This window comes from Zootermopsis nevadensis, unplaced genomic scaffold, assembly GCF_977971745.1.
Source record: "Zootermopsis nevadensis isolate Lab colony 2312 unplaced genomic scaffold, Znev_1.0 Znev_ptg000029l, whole genome shotgun sequence".
In the NCBI taxonomy this organism is placed as follows: Eukaryota; Metazoa; Arthropoda; class Insecta; order Blattodea; family Termopsidae; genus Zootermopsis; species Zootermopsis nevadensis.
In genome coordinates this window covers 6438749-6458517 of record NW_028259161.1, presented here as the reverse complement: position 1 = coordinate 6458517, position 19769 = coordinate 6438749, and the positions used below count along the sequence as shown (strand labels likewise).

General features: G+C 36.9%; 4 protein-coding genes across 12 annotated transcripts in view; 2 read left to right on the top strand and 2 right to left on the bottom strand.

Annotated features, from left to right (window-relative positions):
* The first annotated feature begins 9 nt into the window (after positions 1–9).
* On the top strand, positions 10–3102 carry PolI (DNA polymerase iota). The gene is made up of 2 exons (XM_022077029.2): positions 10–335; positions 427–3102. The coding sequence occupies exon 2, from the start codon at positions 438–440 to the stop codon at positions 2292–2294; it is 1857 nt and encodes a 618-aa protein (XP_021932721.1). The 5' UTR covers positions 10–335; positions 427–437; the 3' UTR covers positions 2295–3102.
* A 133-nt stretch (positions 3103–3235) lies between these two features.
* LOC110836161 (uncharacterized) overlaps positions 3236–19769 on the top strand; it is a 312398-nt gene continuing 295864 nt past the window's right edge. For all 5 annotated transcript variants that reach the window (XM_087358170.1, XM_087358171.1, XM_087358172.1 and 2 more), the window contains exon 1: positions 3236–4282. In XM_087358170.1, coding sequence (XP_087214296.1) covers positions 4257–4282 — 26 coding nt within the window. In that variant the 5' untranslated portion in view covers positions 3236–4256. The remainder of the gene's footprint in view (positions 4283–19769) is intronic.
* LOC110836159 (protein mono-ADP-ribosyltransferase PARP12) lies at positions 3935–7701 on the bottom strand. The gene is made up of 2 exons (XM_022077034.2): positions 7265–7701; positions 3935–6242 (listed from the first exon to the last, which is right to left on the bottom strand). The coding sequence occupies exon 2, from the start codon at positions 6234–6236 to the stop codon at positions 5316–5318; it is 921 nt and encodes a 306-aa protein (XP_021932726.2). The 5' UTR covers positions 6237–6242; positions 7265–7701; the 3' UTR covers positions 3935–5315.
* LOC110836160 (transmembrane protein 229b) lies at positions 8535–19008 on the bottom strand. 5 transcript variants are annotated; one of them, XM_022077035.2, is made up of 4 exons: positions 18860–18982; positions 17341–17377; positions 11654–11806; positions 8535–10672 (listed from the first exon to the last, which is right to left on the bottom strand). In XM_022077035.2, the coding sequence occupies exons 2-4, from the start codon at positions 17342–17344 to the stop codon at positions 10317–10319; spliced, it is 513 nt and encodes a 170-aa protein (XP_021932727.2). In that variant the 5' UTR covers positions 17345–17377; positions 18860–18982; the 3' UTR covers positions 8535–10316. The 5 variants fall into 5 exon arrangements, with proteins under 5 accessions (XP_021932727.2, XP_087214091.1, XP_087214092.1 ...); XM_087357965.1 differs by lacking the exon at positions 17341–17377 and having other exon boundaries at positions 18860–19008; XM_087357966.1 differs by lacking the exons at positions 17341–17377; positions 18860–18982 and adding an exon at positions 17425–17592.

Sequence of the window (19769 nt, the reverse complement as noted above, 5' to 3'; positions counted from 1 at the left end):
ACTACACATTGAAACTACCCATCCATGAAAATTAACTGTACGTTATAAATTATTTTATATTGTGAAAATACAGTCCCTTTGCTATAAATGTGAAAATTCTCATCAATAATGTGTGTTAACAATATTTGATGTTGATGCTAAATAAAAATGACGTTGTCGCCTTCGTTGGTTATGTTGGATATTTATACAGAAGTGTTACAGGCTAAACTACAAACACGTTGTAATTCCGGAACTCGATCTTCAATTTGAAATATAAATCTTTTCGAACAGTTTGGATATTATAGAGTTTGGTGAGTTCGTTTTTGCAGTTATATTTGATGCAGTGCACAAGTAGGGTAAGTATTTTGAGACTGAATAAAATACGTGTCGTAGTAACATAGGTTTAAAGGTTAATGTTATCACTAATCCCGTAATTTTGACCTACAGCACTGTGATAAATGGATGACCTAGCCCATTCTATGGATTTATGTTCCATCCACAATCATGAGAGGACGATAATTCATATAGACATTGATTGCTTCTACGCTCAAGTTGAGATGATCAAGAATCCAGCTTTAAGACATTGCCCGTTAGGGATTCAACAGAAAAATATTATTGTTACAAGTAATTATGTAGCACGAGAATACGGGATTCAGAAATGCATGCTTATTAGTGAAGGTTTGCGATTGTGCCCACAATTGGTGTTGGTGCGAGGGGAAGATTTATATGATTATAGACAAATGTCTGCCAAAATTACAAGCCTCTTACACAGGTTCAGCCCTCTAGTCGAAAAACTTGGACTGGATGAAAATTTTGTGGACGTTACAGATTTGGTTGCCGAAAGACTAGAGGATAGTACTGACCAAAGAATTGTAGATGGTTGCGTATATGGTGATTTGAATGAGAAATGTGAATGTGGTTGTAAGAAAAGGTTATGTATAGGCTCCTGTATTGCTGGTGAAGTGAGAAGTGAAATTTGTAATATATTAGGCATAACCAGTTGTGCTGGGGTTGCTCATAATAAGCTACTTGCAAAACTGGTGTGTGCAACCCATAAACCAAACCAACAGACTACTGTCTTTCCCTGCAACTCTTTGGCCTTGGTGTCAAGTCTTCAAAATGTTGGTTGTATTCCTGGCATTGGCCACCGCATGTATGAAACTTTGCAGTTTCTTGGTATTTCAAGTGTCACAGATCTTCACAATTGTGATCTTACATCTCTGCAGGAAGCTCTTGGCAATGACATGGCCATCAAAATCAAGAAACTTTGTTTTGGTATCGATGATTCACCTGTAAAACAAACAGGTAAACCTCAGTCTATTGGGTTGGAGGATGGTTTTATGAAGGTATGCTTAGAAAGTGATGTGAGAGATAAATTAGCAACTCTCTTACAAAGACTATTGAAATTATTTTCTCACGATGGTAGAATTCCTGGCTCAGTCAGAGTAACTGTACGCAAGTATGACAGTATACTGAAATATAGTCACAGAATGAGCAGGCAGTGTAATGTAACTGCATCTTTTTTTAGGAATAGTGCTTCCGACAGAAATGAACCTATTTCACCAAAATCTAAGGAAACTCTTATAGCTGTGATTATGAAGCTGTTTCATAAAATGGTTGATATATCTAAACCATTTCATCTTACACTTCTGGGTTTAGCATTTACTAAATTCCAAGAACGCAAGACTGGCAAGAGTTCAATTGCATCTTTTCTGACCAATGATATATCTGTACAGTCAGTATTGAGTTTCAAAAGTGTGCTATCAGAAGCAGAGAAAATGGAATATTCATGCATACATTCACCTCCACATATTTGTGTGGAAAAATCAGATTCAGAATCTGAACCAGAACCGTCTCCTAAGAAAAGTCGAACGGGTAAAAAAAGATTTTCTAGTGAAGATGATTCTTTGCCCAACAAACTAATATCTGAAGGTTCTTCAGGTGATTATGTTGACAATGCAGTGTGGGAGGACAGTGGCTTAAAATCTCTTAATGAACAAGAATTGGTCACACAAAAAATACTTGCGGAAGAGTCGACTAGTGGAATCACAGGAACAATTTCTCTTGATTCACGGATGAATGCCTGTAGGAGTTCCGATGGAGTGCTTGATGTGGCAAATGACGAGTTCCAGTGTCCACATAATATAGATGTAGATGTCTTCCATGCATTGCCACATGACTTAAAGAAAGAACTGATGGGTGCGTGGAGAATAGGGAGGGACAAAACATCTCCAGTTTCTCTGTCTAAAGAAACCATGTTACATGCTAAACCAAAACAAAGGTCTATTTTGCAGTACTTTATTTCAAACAAGTGATATATTTATGCCATTTCATATAAATTATGGTAAATTATGTTGGTACTGCTGTCTCATTTTTTAACATTTATTATTATTGAGAATAAAATGTAATGTGTTGGTTTGCAAGATCATGATCCTATATATTTGCTATGCATTAACATTTATATAATAAAGTGATTGGTTGCGTGACTTCATCTGTACAGCCAGTTCCTTCCAATATTAGACTGTATCATTTATTTGAGTAATTATGGTGTATAGCATGCCACTCTGTTAAGATATATGTAACAACTGATGTAAATATGTGTACTTGTTGATAGTCATAACAGTGCAGCCTTAAAATTCAAGTTTTTCAGTATGTTTACAGCAGTGCAGTATGAAAAAAGCATTACAAAGAGGAAAATCTGTGTTTATTGCAAGTAGAAGTTAAAATTATATGCTGAGATACCCCATTGAGTAAAGTGAGTGACTGCCTCTTGGTTGGGCAACTGATTCGGTTTGAGTAATGCTGTGATTTTTCCACCTTGCCACCATATGTAGACCAGCACTGATCCGTCCATGCTCCTATTTAGTTGTTACTGGAGGGAATAAATCAGCTAGAATAAGAAGAGCTGACTAGTTACTTCCATGTAATGCTGAGATAAATGCATGGAGCTTTACTGCCAATCCCCCCATACATATTAATACCATGGTGATTAAGTACAGAGAGAACTTCCAACCAGGATATGGATTTGCCATGCCACTTGAATATTGTGACACTGTTCTTCCATAATCATTAAAAGCATCAGCAACAGGATCTAACTAATAAATTAAACTACCCTTAACATTATTTTTTTTATGTATTTCATTTCTTTCATTCTGAAGTGTAACCCTAAGTATATTGCAACATTGGTTTTATAATTACCATTTCCTGCATGTGTGAATCCACTTTCCTTCATGCCAGTTATAATAAATTCTTCTCGGGCTATCAGCTGTGTCAGGAGGTTAAAGAACTGCATTTTGAAAACCATTCTCATCCAAAGGGTACTGCTGTGGCTGGAAATCAATTCTGCGATATGTATACCTACCTACCACTTCAGTATCCTGAGGACGACGATGGTTCTCAAAAAAAATTTTGTTTGTTTTTGCTTTTCAACCACCTGATACATTTGGTAGCCAGAAAAGAATTTATTATACCTACTTTGTTGCCATGAAAGCTCTAGACCATACAGCATGCCGAACTTCTGCAACCAAACTGTTTGCTTTTTGAAGCCGCAAAAGTACATGAACCCCATATAACTGTGCTTTCTTTTAACTAGGGGTGTTTCAGGTAAGTTCATTAAACAATAAATATTGTCTTGTTAAAAAAGGCATTAGATGAATTTTCACTACACTAGTTCATTTATACATCAATAGTATTCATTAAATTTTAAGTAAACAATTATCACTCAAATAGTTTACTGCTATCTTGAAAAATAAATAATTTAACCAGTAGCCTAAGTTTACTTTATTTCAACTCTAAATAAATCGTGTTTCTGTTTATTATAAACTAGTTTGAAGATGAACCTGTAATTTCACTGCAAAATATCCAGAAAAAATTTCATATCTTCAGTTTAGTTTATAACATAAGGGAGCTTTATGTATCGATTAGAAACAGTGAGAAATGTCATAAAATCACATGATTGCATATTGTATAATTTTATTAAATTGAAATCTTAAAAAAAAAACATTTATCAAGGAATCATTAATACAACTTATGGAAGACAGCCACAAACAGCTGGCGCCAACATTACAATTATGACATTTACCACAGTATCTTCCAACCTTCTTAGAATTTACCCTCACATGTGACTACATTTCTGACAGCATATGATAAGTCTTTGTGATCCATGTGGTTGATAAAGTACAAGGTGTTTTAAGTAATGTTGTTAAGTGTAATAATTAATTAGTGTGCTTTAAGTAATGTAGTGAAGTGTAATAATTAATTAGTGTGACACAGAATTAATGAAGGCTGTTATAATAAGTTGCAGGTTAGTAGTACTAAAATAATATCAGATTATTTTTGTATTTAAATTTTACTTGGGTCTCTGACTTTAATTATTCCACACTGAATCAGCAGGCCAATACAGCCACAGTTTCAGTAAAAATTCATGTAGGATTGGACAAAATACTTTAATAGTTTATCACAGTTAAACAATCTAAATTTGTGATTTTGTCCAATCAACAGTGGCCAGCTGACATTAACATTAGTGCAGTAATTATGAGATATCTCAGTTGTAGCCTGTGTATTTCTCATTAAGGACATCTCAAATTATTTTAAAGGCAGTAAAACTGAATAACACATCTACATAATGTATGTGTCAACAAATTCCGTTTTTCTCATAATAATAATGAAAATAAGAAGTCAAGCCTGATACAGAACTCCACTACATGCTGCCACCCTTACGTTTGAATATAATCACCAGGATGGTCAACAGTATGGATGTTCAAGTACTGTACAGATACAGGTTTGTCTGACAAAAATGACATGCCTATAATAATGACAAGTATATATTTTATGCAAATTTGTAACTTTGGTTGAATAACTTAATTCCAGTTTAGTAGGTCCTATCATTTGAATCTGCTGATTTTATTTATACCTGTTGCTTTCTGTCATGAAGGTATGATTTAAACCACTGACCAGCTATATTTCAAATTCCATAAAAAATTAGTTTTGATAGTAATAATTCATGATTTACACAATCAGTAATGGCCACATTACACAAAGACATTCATGAATATATCTTGAACTTAACTTGCTATATATTTACAATAGCAAAGAGTGTTGTTTTAAATCCAATGAGAACAAAAAGGTTGTCAAATTATTTGCACAGAATGTTCTTTCCTGTTACCACTGCAACCAGCAACCGTATTCCATTAACTTGGGTGTGTTAATGTCATTTTCTGTATTAGATCAAAAGAAAAAGAACGTGCATAAGTTTTATAATCCTTTTTAATTTTACTAGCCATTTCAGTAATGCATAAAGTATTATGGCCAAAGGATATTCCAATGAAGAAAAGTGTTTAATAATAATCAAAGTTTGTATCATAATATTTTCTGTTTTGTTGAACTCCTGAAACTGTATAGTGTATTAAATATTCTGGATAATACTCATTATCAGAAAATTTCACAATCACATGCCCATTTTCTTTTTGGGCAGTGTCGTATCTCAGTGTGCTCTGATCGTAACTAGGCTTTATAAGAGGTGGGATGGTCATGTCCCCATGACCTACGGTAGTATTTGATATCAGAACTCTGACGAGAAACATCACCTTCACTGCGGCATTCTTGTCAGAATAATAGCTGGCATAGTGTGAAATGGGTGAGAAGGATACCCCTTTTCCATATCTGTTTCCCGTGCTATCACCATGAAGTCTCCAATCAAAGTTATTCTCGCAAATATCGTGTACATTACTTTGTCTTGTTCCATGGAAAAGTCTTCTTTCTTCAACATAACCTCCAAGTATGCACTCCATCTCACTTTTCTTTAATAGATAACAGCCTAACAAGTATGGATTTTGTATTCGTTCAATTTGAACGACGTTAAATCTCTTTTTATTTGTATTCTTGAAAAGATGTTTGACTGTGTTGTATTCTTGCGTAAACTGTGTAACATCAATCTTGATGAATGCAGAATTACTGGGCAGTGGACTCCAGTTTGCTGCTAAGGGCTGCTGAAGAATGGCTCTGTGTAGAGGCGTGCTGCTAATAGGTACAACACATCGCTCTTTTTCCCTCTGAATGGCTTGCCGTTTCTTCTCTTCCTCCAGTAACTGTTGTCTTCGTACTTCAAAATATTGTCGGTACGCAGCATTTTTTTGATCTTCATAAGAAGACTGAGCGTTGCTCTGGGATGAATATGGTCTGTGCGAAGTTGACTGGCCAGATGTAGCTGAATGAGTTTCTGTCTGCTGCTGCTGCAGACTACTGAAAAGGCCTCCCATGTTGCCCTGATAACAATTTTATGAATATTATGTACAGTCTAGCAATTATTTTTCCACTGGCCAATTGAAACCACTTTTTTTCAATAGAAAAATATTTCTAATTTGTTGAACAGGAATGGACTCATAATCAACTTGTTTTCACAGATTATATATGGCTGTCAGCACATCAAACAGCAATTAAAGTCCCAAAATAATAATTTTGCCTGTTGTCTTGTATGGCTGTGAAACATTGTCTCTTACCTTCAAGGAAGAATGTAGATTACAAGTGCTTGAAAACAAGGTGCTCAGGAAGATATTTTGGTCTAAGGGGGTGAAATAAGTGGGGAATTTAGAATATTGCGTAACAGGGAGTTTCGTGAATTGTACAGGTCACCTGGTATAGTGAGGATAATGAAATGCAGGAGGCACAGATGCATGCATTGGGTGAGACGGGGGGTGCATACAGGATTTTGGTAGGGAATACTGGAAAACAACTACTGGGCAGACAAAGAAGGAGATGGGAGGATAACAATTAATGGATCTTAGGAAGGTGGGCTGTGAGAATGGCAAATGGATGGAGTTTGGCTCAGGGTCGTGGCCAGTGGCAGGCTTTGGTGTTGTCGGTGTTGAACCTGCGGGTTCTGCTACCAGGGAGTTAGACTTTAATAACATCATCTTGAAATTATGTACCTTTAAAAATTTCAAACCAAATTTTATAAGTTTTCATCAAGAGAAACTTGGAAACAATACAGTTAGTAACATGGGGGCCGTCCTTTAACAATTTCAGAGGGTGCTCAAGCATTACAAATTCCCCCTCCGGCCAATCTCAAAACGCAGAGATGACAATAGAATTTGAAGAATCTTCGTCAAAACCAACCTGACCACACAGAACTCAGATCATTTCCACTACCAATCAAACACGCAGAGCCCGGAAGCGTTGTGGAAAACTAAACATTCAACAACATATTTTTCCAGACCTAGTACCTACTACCTTATAAAACTTTTTCAGAAAAAAATCAGGAACAAAATATAAAGTTAGGAGTACTCACTTGCTTGCGTCACAGAATTTACTTCCTTTCACGATCGCTGACTCTTATTTCCAGCGTTTTGTTACGAGAAATGTTCTCTCACCAGCAGCGTACTGTAACTGACACAGTGCACGAGTGCTGAACGACAGAAGTGCGGGAATACCCTAGTGACGTAAAGAGCGCACGAAGGCCACGAGAGTCCGCGTGACATTTGTGTGTCTCAACCTTCAAGTAACGCAAAAGGGTTACTCATCTTGAAAGCGATACCTATTTCCTTTATCATTGATGCGTCTTGCCTATTGAAATTTCAGGTTTGGTGCAAATCGTCAATTTTCAGTTAGGCGAGTCCCAGGCATGGAAAATTTGAGAGTTCATATTTACAAATTATTGCATTCTACACAAATCATAGGCCCTATTTTGCCAATTCATATAAGCCTGCCTTAACATCTGTTTCAATATGCGTTTATTGTTCCACTTTTGTGTCTCTGCTGGACGACCTTGGGAGAAATGCCCTCGGCGAATATAGTCACGGCGCCCGTCCCCCCCCCCCCCCCCACATCAGTTTTTCAACATGAACATTTTTTATGTTAAGCGTAGTCATCGAAATCGTGTCGTGATGATACTAATAATATTAAAAATAATTGTTCTACTTCGCTTTCTTAAGTTTTTTATCATCTCTCTTATGCTGTTGGTTTTTGTGTGGCAAGAAAGTGGATGATTGTGAGAGGTAATGGGGAAAAGAATTAGGAATTAGCAATTACGATAACAAGCCACTCTGGAATTTTCTTGGAGGGACTGAAGAAACCCCCCCTCACCAATTGTATCTGATATCTTGCCAAATGAGAAATCAGCAATATTTTGAGTCTCCAGCCTCTATCAGCATTTTCAAAAAAATGTTACAGATAATTTTTTTTCCCGGTAGTATTTGAGAACTATTTCAAAACTAGCCGGTTGGAAATCTTCTGGAAGCACTGGATATTTCATTGACCTGTCAGAAGTATGAGATAGTGGTATCTGAGAAGTTACCATCCAAATATTTGATCAGGAATAACAGATTTGAGATAACAGCGATGTTTGTCTATGAACCTTTTTGTGTAATATATAGCAGGTGAGTGCAACCTGCTAGCAATTGATCTCCTGTGCACCTATTAAATCAATGGGTAGCCTCCATTGGCACATTTATGATTACCACCTTGAGAACCTGATATCTCACCAAGGCACGAGTTTTCAACGTCTTTTAAAATTGTTAAAAAGATGTCAATTTCTTTCTTAAAATTAATATTACGACGTGTATTTTTATTCATAACTTTATTTTCAGTAACCTCAGTGATTACACGCATCTATAACACAACATTTCTTAGATAAAGTTTACTTTTACGTACGTACTCTAAGAAAAAGTGAAATATAAAAAAGAATCCTTAAGTATTTAAATACCGTAACATACATTCTTCTAAAACTGTTCTAAGGAATAATTTTTGGACATTTATCTTCAATTATACGATCACAATTCTATTTTATGTGTTTGGCAGCTAACGGCTTGTGCCGAGTTTTAACACAATTATTCTAATAACATTCTATAGTACAGGGTATCAAAACACGTTATGCTTTCATCTACAACTACAGCTTGTAATTTACTTGGTCCAGAATACATCATCGCCAAGTCTACAATTATGTTGATAAAACACCGGATGGTCAATAGAGTTAACGTACTGATATAATCGCAGACCGTTTACGTCCTGTAGTGTTAGTCGAATGGCATTTAGAATCTTATGCCAACATGGCTGAATTTTCATCTTTGGTCACCATATTACCATTATTCATTGACTTTTCAACGGGGAAACACCTTGGCAGTGTTGTCGTGTGATAAAAAATTCTAGCTTTAAAGACTTCCTGGGTGATCACTACAATTTTACAGAATTAAAGTCTTATCTTCCGGAGACAGTCTTCGTCCGCGATGATCGAGTCTCCAAAATTTCAAACTTTTACTCCACATCAGCTGTTCAAAATTTAGTTACTGTGAAAATTAGAAGTAGTGATATCCTTGAACAGTTCAATCTACACGTTCATAAAATATTTATCAATTGTCCTTGCCTCTGGAGACACTCTTTGTATCTCAGGTGGTAAAGCAAAAGTCAAAATCAAATTCTGAAGAGGACTTTAACTAGCGTAAGTGGCATCTGGAACAAATGTAGGAAGTTTCTTTGCTGACTGAGTCAGATTAATCTTAAATTGTACTTAAATCATTTAATATTAAACTTAACAGTCTGTTACTCCTGATGATATTCAATTCTTCTTTATTACGTCGTCTCCTTTACAGGAGGTTGTCGACGTAATATGAACCGGATCCTTCCATCTTTTTCTCGGACTGCATTTCTTCCATCAACGAAGTGAGCATTAATTATGTTTGTGCATAACTGGATTTTATTTTCACAAATAACACGGCTTTTATATTAAACTTGTATTTTTTATAAATAAAGCTTTTAGAGGAAAATACATCGTGGCAAATGCTTTGGAAGTAACAACGAGATCCATTACAAAAATATGAAATGATAGAGTTTATATTTAAATTTAAATTACTTTTCTGAAGAAGTGCACCATATTTAACCAGTAACTAAACAATATTATCTGTGCTAAGACCCTGAATTGCCTTGAATACTGAATTCTGGCATTAACTTAGACGTCTTTGCATTGTAATATTAACAAAATTAATTTTTGACTATACGATCGTTCAGACCTTCATAAAATTATTATTATTATTATTATTATAATTATGCTTGTACCATTTTGGTATTTATGGTCTGGAATGTTTTCAATTTAATCCAATTGCCATGTATTAGAATATTCAGACGTAACTGAAACAGTGGACGCAGTTTCAAAACACCCTTATAACAATTTCTAATACGTATAATACGCTTGAAAACCGGCTTAGCTGGAGATTGGTCATGTTCAATACATTTCTCTTAATGAATCTATAACTGGTCAGTAGCTGTACGTATTGATTTCGCGAGTATTAAAATTCTTATCTCCGGGTATAATGCATGTGGTGTGATACTGTACTTGACGACATGGCAATTCAGTCTTTGAGTCTCGCGGCAAGTCCGTTGTGAGACGATGATGTGACCCAGCGTAGGTCTGATATATGTGCAATGACTATTCTTTCCATTAATATCGAGACAAAGAACCATAAGGGTGCATATTCAAATGTTATAAGTCCTTGAACGTTATAATTAAATTCAGAGTAGTCCCATGGGCAGGCATTGAATTGCTTCAATAAGAATCCTGTCGAGAACTCCCACGTGTAGACCCACAAGAGGTAATACACCCCACGAAGGAGAAGGGACACTCTTGATCGCTTGCAAGCTGCGTATATGCGTTCCATGACCATCCCTGATATGCCGTAAATGGCCAAAGACCATACGCTTGTGTAACCTGAAACAGTAATGGTGGCATATAAAATATTTGTTATAGATATATCCATGGGGAAGGAAATGGGACCTGTTGACCAGAGTTGATCGTCTCATGTAAATTAAATCACAGCTTCCATTCACTTCCGTATATTTTAATAGCTGACCCTGATAGCTGTTAACCTAGTTTTCTCTTTAGCGTAGTGTCCGAAAGTAATTGGTATGGTCTTTGGTTCTTCCTAGAATGAAGAAGAACTCAGTTCCTGATTAGAAATCTGGTTCTAATCACATTTCATAATGAGGTGATAAGTCAACAGTGAAGGGTGGTTGGCGATAATTGCAAGAAACAAGGGGGGGGGGAAGTTCTAATGAAGTTTGTAGGTTATTTTAGAATGTTACAGTTGAGTAAGGCTACGGACTGGGCGACCGGGGTTCGATCCCCGACGAGGGCAGAGGATTTTTTTCCCTCTAGCCTCTGCATCCAGACCGGCTCTGGGGCCCACCCAGCCTCGTGTCCAATACCAGACCAAGTCTGTAAGCACTGTGAATATTCAAATAATAAAATTTCTCAGGTGATTAATAGGTTATTTAATAACTCAGAAGGAATACTAATTTGGAATGAATTTCTTAGTTATACTGTTTAATCATTACAGTTACGTTTAATCTTATTTTTAATATCCAGCGTAAGAGGATGATAGTGTAGTCATTGAGTTGTTTGCAGTTCATTAACAAGGAAAATATCTTTTTCATCGAGTATATGAATTTGTATTTATGCTAATAACGCAAAGATCTTACAACATTTTATATTCATGGTAAAAATATTTGCTGTACTAATTAAGAAGAAGTAATTAGGAAAAACAACATGCAGAAACCTTAATTAAAATTAGGATGCTAGGATAAAACTAATTCAGTTCGAAGCAATTTTATAAAAATGGTTGCATCCTTTTCCTTCTTATAACAGATGAATAATCAGATATATAAAAGGTATTATCGTATAGTTAGTTACCTGGGAGTTTCCAGTTGCCACTGACAATGAACTCCCAACCTGCAGTGAAAAGGATTTCAATGAAGAAGCCATGCAGACCGTATATATATAGTCTGAGCCACATTGCCAGGTTTGAACTATGTTGTATTTGTGATGCTTGAAGCATCTCAGCCCCTGCATAAAAGATCATTATCACCCTTAAGAACGTTAGGTCTACTTAGCCTGTTATGGATATTACAGAACAGGAACTTTTTAATTTTTTGCGTGACTTTTTTTATATCTAAAATGTTTCGGTTGCTTTCTCATGTCTCAGCTTCATGCCCAGCCTGTTGCAACTTCTTCGATTTGCATATCTTATTTATGAATACCATCACAGTGTAGGACATCATGCCACTTCTAGTCTGATTGAATTTACTGAAAAATGTATTTAACATCGCTATCGGTTCTTCAGATTACATAACATCGAACGATGGGCTGATTGATTAATAATAAATCGAAAAGGATACGGAAGGAAGTACTTGAAATTTTCTGAAGGGGCTGAGGAGAACCGCGAAAAGAAAGCAACAGTATTAATCACTCGGCCGCAATGTTCTGTGTCCCATTGCAGTTTGCTTTATTTGTGTGACTGAAAGAACGTTTTATAGAAACTAATTCTTTATTAGAAATACATTTGAGATACAAACCTGCGATCATTAGGTTGGACGTACAACATCGTTTAGACCGCGATGTTACCGCTACTATTTAATACGCTATTTATATTTCGAGATATGTATTATTTTACGAAACATAAAAGGTCTATACTATTGCGTATAAAGGGAATGAAAGCATTCAGGTTCAGGGAAACTGTCGCGTCCTCTTAATTCTAAGACCATCATAACAGCTGGATGAAGTCTTCTTGTACCCATGCACTTCCTTGTTCTGCGGTCGGCTAGTATTTACAATTTCCGTTCTTGCATCCGTCTATTGCAGTGGTATTCAACCTGGGGTACGCGTACCCCCGGGGATACGCGAAAATATCTTAGGGGGTACGTGAAATTTAAAAAAAATATTATTTTATGACAAACACTGAATAATCAGTAATGTAATTTATTAAATTTATTTTACTTGTAGATTATATACTATGTATAACTTAAATTATACACCAACAACTTTGGGGGTACAAAGTTGAAGAGAAATTCTATCTGGGGGTACGCAAACAAAAAAGGTTGAATACCACTGGTCTATTGTATGAGAATGCTGTCAACAAGTACTGTAGTTAGTGCAGGGCAGCTGTTTACAATTTCGGAAGTTATGTTAAGTTACCTTACCTTCTTTATGTGTTGTTATGATACCGAACGTTGTTTTACCACTGAGTTTACTCACCAATGTACCTCATCTCGGCGCCAAGATTACAAGTGGCAGACGAGTCTGTAGCCTTTTATAAAACAGTGACAAGGTCGACGTAGTTAACAAGTTGTGCTCTACATGAATTTAAACTTTAGCAGTAATAAATACACCACACGAAGAGGATGTTCAGTTTTCCACTGGGATAAGAATCGATTGTATCGTGATGTCATCATGGAATACCTTACGAAATTAGGGCATAATATCGCCTTCGTGCTGTTAAATTTGTCATGCTTTATCTCTAGCGTTCGTGGATATTGCTTCGCCACGAATATCAAGGGGGTTAAAAGGCAGTGGTGGATAAAACGAACATTTAAGTATCGTCGTCTCATTATGGCACCCGATACGAACTGAGCAGTGAAGGAGGACACTTTCTTTCGGATTGGTCAGTTTGGAAAACGAAATACAAGAGCGTCCGTAACAGTTTCAGTTGAAATATTAAGTAATTCAATATTTAATCATATTAATGTTTGTTGTTAAAGCAGGTGGAACATACCGGAACCATTTTTTTTTTGAAGTGGTGAATATTAAACAGAATAAAAGGAAAATAATTTGAGTAAGGTTTCAGTATTTTACTGATGGTGCGCTGCGTAATCTCGTGAACTGACCTGTTTCAGAGGTGCTTACTGCATCCATCATCAAGGAGATGATCGCCCTACGAGACCACAAAGCACACAATCCAGAAGATATATTTAAAATAATTTCTGACTTCAATTACCTGTAGTGCAATTTATTATTTTCTTGCATATTTATGTTCTAAATGAAAATCAAGGTCAGCGGTGTTTGCAAAATACTCAAAGAACGCATTCTGAATGTGTTCTCCATTGAAACACACACGTTAACTAGTGTTAATAATGGGAATAGTGAGCATAAAAAAGTGCTTTATTTTCTCCTTAAATCAGCACTCAGAGGATTGCTTAGAATTTCTTGTATTAAATACCACAAAATTTGTTCGTGTTTGGTGCCCCAGCTAACGTGATTGCCAACCCAGGTAATGATATAAAGAAATTTAAAAAATTATTTTCCACAGACACTACCGGCGATACGCCACTGCTTACCTAAGAGTGCGTTACGAATCTGAAAGGCAAATTTACGTTGCAAGAGAAATCACGAGACCGTGCAAGGGTGTAATTCCGAATTAGGGGCTGTAAATCAGGTTCAGGTGGAGGACGAGCCGACTATAAAATGCAGACACTACGAGTTCCCCTGCACGAGAGTTTCTGAATTGCAGATGGCTCATTACAGATTCCATCTTGAATTTCCTCGGCTCGAAATAATCTGTTCCGTAGTTTCCATTTCCACAGAAACACACACTTATCGCTGGATATTGGGTACGCTGTAAAACATTTCGAAAAGAAAATGTCTCTCTTCTGGAGTGGTGCACCGTACAGTCTGGTAGATGGTGACTGATTTTTCAGGAGAGCTTTCTGCCTCCATCATGAGGACGATTCTACCAGACTACACCGTGCAACATCCAAGAAAACAGGCATCCTCATACTCGTCGCCGTGAGAATATTAAATCTCGCCAACTGCGAGACATTTCATTGCAATAAGTTATAAATTCTAAAAGGGTATCACTGATTCAATACGAGTCAATACTGACTTTGTCATTTAAACAAGTCTGATGACAAATCATGCCTATCCTTATTTCTTAACTGATTACGTGGCGTAATTACATTAACTAATAAGAATATTTACAACCGAGTCCGAAAAACTGGAATTCTTCCAGTTCTAAATTCGTCTAACCAATACACGATTTATTGACATACCTACATTACCTCTCTGCTAAAAGTAGAAACTCGCGGAATTGAACTCTTGGTATCTAAGAACGTGTTAGACATGCTTTGAGTTCAGTACTCCTTGTATGTTACATTGAGTCACATCAGACGCTTTAAAAAATTACTGGCCTCGGGTACAAAGGTGTTTACATATTTATTTCTCTCACATAGTTCTATTTAAAGGAATCTATGTGCATAACAATCTGGACCTTATCGAGAATGAAGTTCAGTTTCTTCAAAACATAACTCAGTTCCTTTAAACGATTATCGTCATCATAAGGCTAATATAATAAATAATTTATAAGCTCACGTTCATGACATCACTTAAATTTGCTACGTAGTGACTGCACTTTCGTGCTGGCCAAGCCAAAACGTACAGACGTCATAAATAAAGCAAGACCATCTACTTTGAATTCCCGAAAACCAGATATAAATTTCTGAACACGTTCAACTCCACTGATAAAATATGATTTAGTGAGCTCAGTAGCACCAGTGATACTGCATCTGTACTTCGTAACTGTTAGCCGACATCTTACATACAAATGCTTTCATTTCCTTGAAGGAAGTCTCTTCCAGGATGTCATTCGACGGAAGAGAATCGATTGCAGATGGTACTTTTCGTTTTACGTATGACACCAACAATCTCTTCGTGTCTACTTCAAATCCGGTGAAATTGCGTATAATCACGATATCATTATATTCTAATACGCGTATAAATGTAAGTAAATAGCCATTAAGAACGACAGAAAAGATAAATACATTAATAATTACAATTCATAAAATTACTTTTGTAATCATATAACTATTGTAAATAGTATTTCACGACGCTAGTGATAACAGGTATCATCATCCAGTTCTCACAACTAGTGAGTACAAGTTATTGGTATCTCTTCCACCAATCAGATCTAAAAAGCCCTTTTTTAACAACGGTGGCCTAACGAAATTACGTATATTTCTTTTATACACTTAACGGACCTCACGACTAACGTATAGGTAGTTGGATGCACGATGTACAGATACGCGTTTGTACGTTTGCGTCAATCTAGTGACACATGAGCGATCATGGTTCGATGTTTTTGCTGCACAGAGGAGGGAATTTCAGTGATCCTTGTAAGGAGATTATTCACTCCACAGAGCAGAACGATACAACAGCCTCTACTGTATGAGCACTGGTATGATACTGAAACTAGAACTAGACTTATATGAAGAGTGAAAATTATTTTATTCTCCCTAGTACAGAGTGTACCTGGCGCTTAAATCGGAATACCGAGATGAACAAGAACGAATGAATCCCACGGAGAAATTTGTTTTTATAAATGAGCTTAAAAATCTGTACTGCTCCCCCAGTATTGTCAGGGTGATTAAGTCGAGAAGAATGAGATAGGCTGAGCATGTAGCGTGCATGGATGGGACAAGAGGTGTGCACCGGGTACTGGTTGGGAAACCTGAAGGGAAGAGACCGCTGGGGAGACCTAGACGTAGATGGGAGGATAATCTCAGGCGGGATCTATGGGAGACAGGAGTTGAAGGAGAATGGATTTTGTTGGCCCAGGACAGGGTCCGGTGGAGGGCTTTGGTTAATTCGGTGATGAACCTTTGGGTTCGGTAAGCCATCTAGTTAGTTAGTTAGTAGACACTTAGCTGACCAAGCATTTGCCTGCCTTTTATGGAGAGCGAATTCTGTACCATGCTCACGAAATTCGAGATTCTGATGTCGATGTCTGGGGAATAGGGACTCTAATCTTAGGTTCCCGAAGTGTCAGCTCCCCACAGAGGTTAACCACGTTCCTCCGAAACGTTTATATCTACATACAAGTTCACAAGGCGTTGCGACCCAGAAGTCCATCATCTGATGTTTCAGTTGGAAAAATTATGTACCTTGAAATAAGATCTTATCGGGAAGGAAATGGGACACGTTTAAATCAAGGCCTACAAGTACGTCACCAATACAGACGTAAATATCATCAAAGCCAGTCAGGTTAGCACGCTTACTGACCTAGATTCAAACCGGGTACCTTCCTAAATACATATCAGACGCGCCGAGCGTTAAAATGATGTCAGGTAAATGGGAACACAATTCTGAACTTAAAACGTATACGAATAAAGACTAGTGTTATGCTTATTTCAGTTTGGCGTTAATTTTTATTTTGTACAAACAAAATTACTGTTGCAATGTAAATTCTTTGGCTCTCAATAAGGGCTCGGGTAAAAAATAATTTGTTTTGACGTAAGTCCTTCTTACAGAGCACAGAAATTAGTTTACTTTATGAAATCAAATAAAAGTCCTGTGTCTGTAAAACTGATGGTCGTTCCCATTTGGCCAGCCCTTGTCTGATAAGAAAATGCCAGTGGATGGTCTAAAAATGTGTTGTTGTTGTTGTTGTATACATTTTTCTTTTTGTTAATGAATTCTGTGGCTTAAGAATTAAGACAACTAGAAGGTGACAATTTTTTCACGACTTTACAAATATGATTATTCATTTCTTCGTATATTTTTAATTTCGAAACTGCAATTGTAATCTTAGATGAAGAATTTTATATTCTTACCCATTTTGAATGTGAGTTGTTTGCGTTTTCCTCGTCCCTATAAACATAAATATTAAAATAAAATTATTGTAATTGTAGACATACCTGATGTTTTGTATCGATGTCAAACTTTGTCTCTCACTGTAAGGAAAGAGCACAGATTGAGGGAGAACGTAAGATGGTGGGAATATTTGGACGTAAGAGGGGCGAAGTGACAGGAGGCATGAGGAAATTGGCCAATGAGGAGCTTCATAACTTGTACCCTTCACCAAATATGGTCGAATCAAAGAGCTAGGCCGGGCACGTAGCGCGTATAGGGAAAAGGAAAAAGGATTATACTAAAATGGATCTTAAGGAAATCAGGTGAGAGAGTGCTTCAAGTTAAAATTGGGCAATATAGTTTCGGAATTTTAATATCTATACATTCCTAGCCTTTCAAAATGAAAACGGTGATAGATTCAGTGCAAATAATATAAAGTGCCGGGAATCTACTTCTTGTTCTTGAGGTCCGTGGTTCAAATCTTGACTCCAAACACCGTCATCAATTTCTTTGGCTACTTTCCACAGTTCCTCCAGGCAAATACGGTCATAATTCGTAATGATATTACTTGGCGCTAAAATAATATAACTTACGTGTGCATGCGCGCGCAGTCATTTTAATAAACAAAGAAACATTCACGCTTCATATCTACCTCCCAAAATACTTTCAACGTACAATATCGTCATATATTGTGTTCTAGCTCTTGAAATAATATGTATTAGTTGAAGAAACGCTATTATTTACTATTTTGGAGGTTCTCTGTTCGAACCTTGACTAGGATACCGGCTATTATTGAGGTTTTTATGACATTCTAAAGGTAGATGAATCAGTAACTTTAAAATAACATTCGACGGTATATATAGTCTGAACGGCAGAAAACACGTCGTTAAACTACAAATAAATAAATGAATAAACGAAAGTAAAGTAACTCACTAAGTTGATCCGAAATATTCGAAGGACATACAGAACGTGGCTGTCTACTTTTACATCGGATGGCACATATCAAGGTTACTGGCGGTCAGTTGTCTGGCGAGCTCGGTTGCATGCGTACCTGGTCCGTGATGCTTTAGCTATGTTCGGTATTTATTGATTTACCTCTCTACTACACACACAGCGCGTGGCAGTCAAGCACAAGGGTGGAAAGGGATGCAGTTCGCTGGAAGCTGCTACCGGCTGGAGAAGGATATTGCCACTTTCGTCTTCCACAAAGTCAAAAATAAGCAAACAGAAAAAAGAAGTTGCTGTCGACACTCTTAAACCGCGATATATTACAACAAAAATTTAAAAAAAAGATGTAGGAAGTTATTGTACACAATTGTTAAAGATATTTAAAAACTTGATACTGCTTCTCAGTAATATTGTTCGTAAGTTACCATCATGTCTTTTTTTTTAAATGTAGAAACTCAAGAACATGCAACTGGCACAGTATACAACTTCTACATATTTTTGTCTCTTTCTTAGGTCTTTGAACTCTGGAAATATTGCACTGACGAGTGTTACCTTTAACCGCTGGAAGAATGCTGCCGAAGTCACCGGCAGCGTTGAACTTGTGTGATAGCCCCCATGTTTACTGTTTTCTGTTCATCCTCCGCTCATGTACGTCCAGCACCTGCTTTCAGATTAGTTCTAACTTTCCACGTCCTTGTCGCCACCTGCGCATTATTAAAGACCGTCGCTAGGGATCGTACTTGTCCGGTATCTACCGAGAACGTATCGAATATAGTTTGCGTCTTCACTCGCTAGATGTCGCCTGCTTGCTCTTAACGGAAGGTCTCGCAGTACATTCGTACCAACATCTCGTTTTTATTACTTTGAATATTGAAATGGAAAGGATGTGGAAGGAAGCGGTCGTGGCCTAATTTAACCCCGTTTCCCATCTAGTTTTTTAGAAGGGACCTGAAAGTTCATCAGTAAAACAAAGATTAATTTCACATTTAACTTAAAAGGCACTTCTTCGAAAAAATTACGTAGGCATATAAATAACAGTAAAGGAGGGAAAGTGAATAGTGTACGCACATAACATAGGACCATCTACATACGTACATTTATGCAGTGGTTTATTGTAATCTGCAATAATTAATTTGACGATCACAATATTGTTGATGACATTTCAGTTTCCAGCAAGGATGGCGACTATATTCTGGAATGTTGCGTCATGTAATCAGGTAAACGTTTAACGACATTTCAGTGGTCCTTGCTGCCTCCATCATCAGGGTGAACACCCTACATGATGCAACATCCCAGAACACTTAAGTTTTATTTTAAGGTAGATTATCTCAAACGTAACAAGAGCTCTGATTATGCAACTAACAATGCAGGCTTCCAATCGATATGCGATGCCATTCGATACATGTTCATAAGTAACTTCTTAGGGCAAACTTCTTGAGGAGGTAGGGGAGAACGGGGTAAT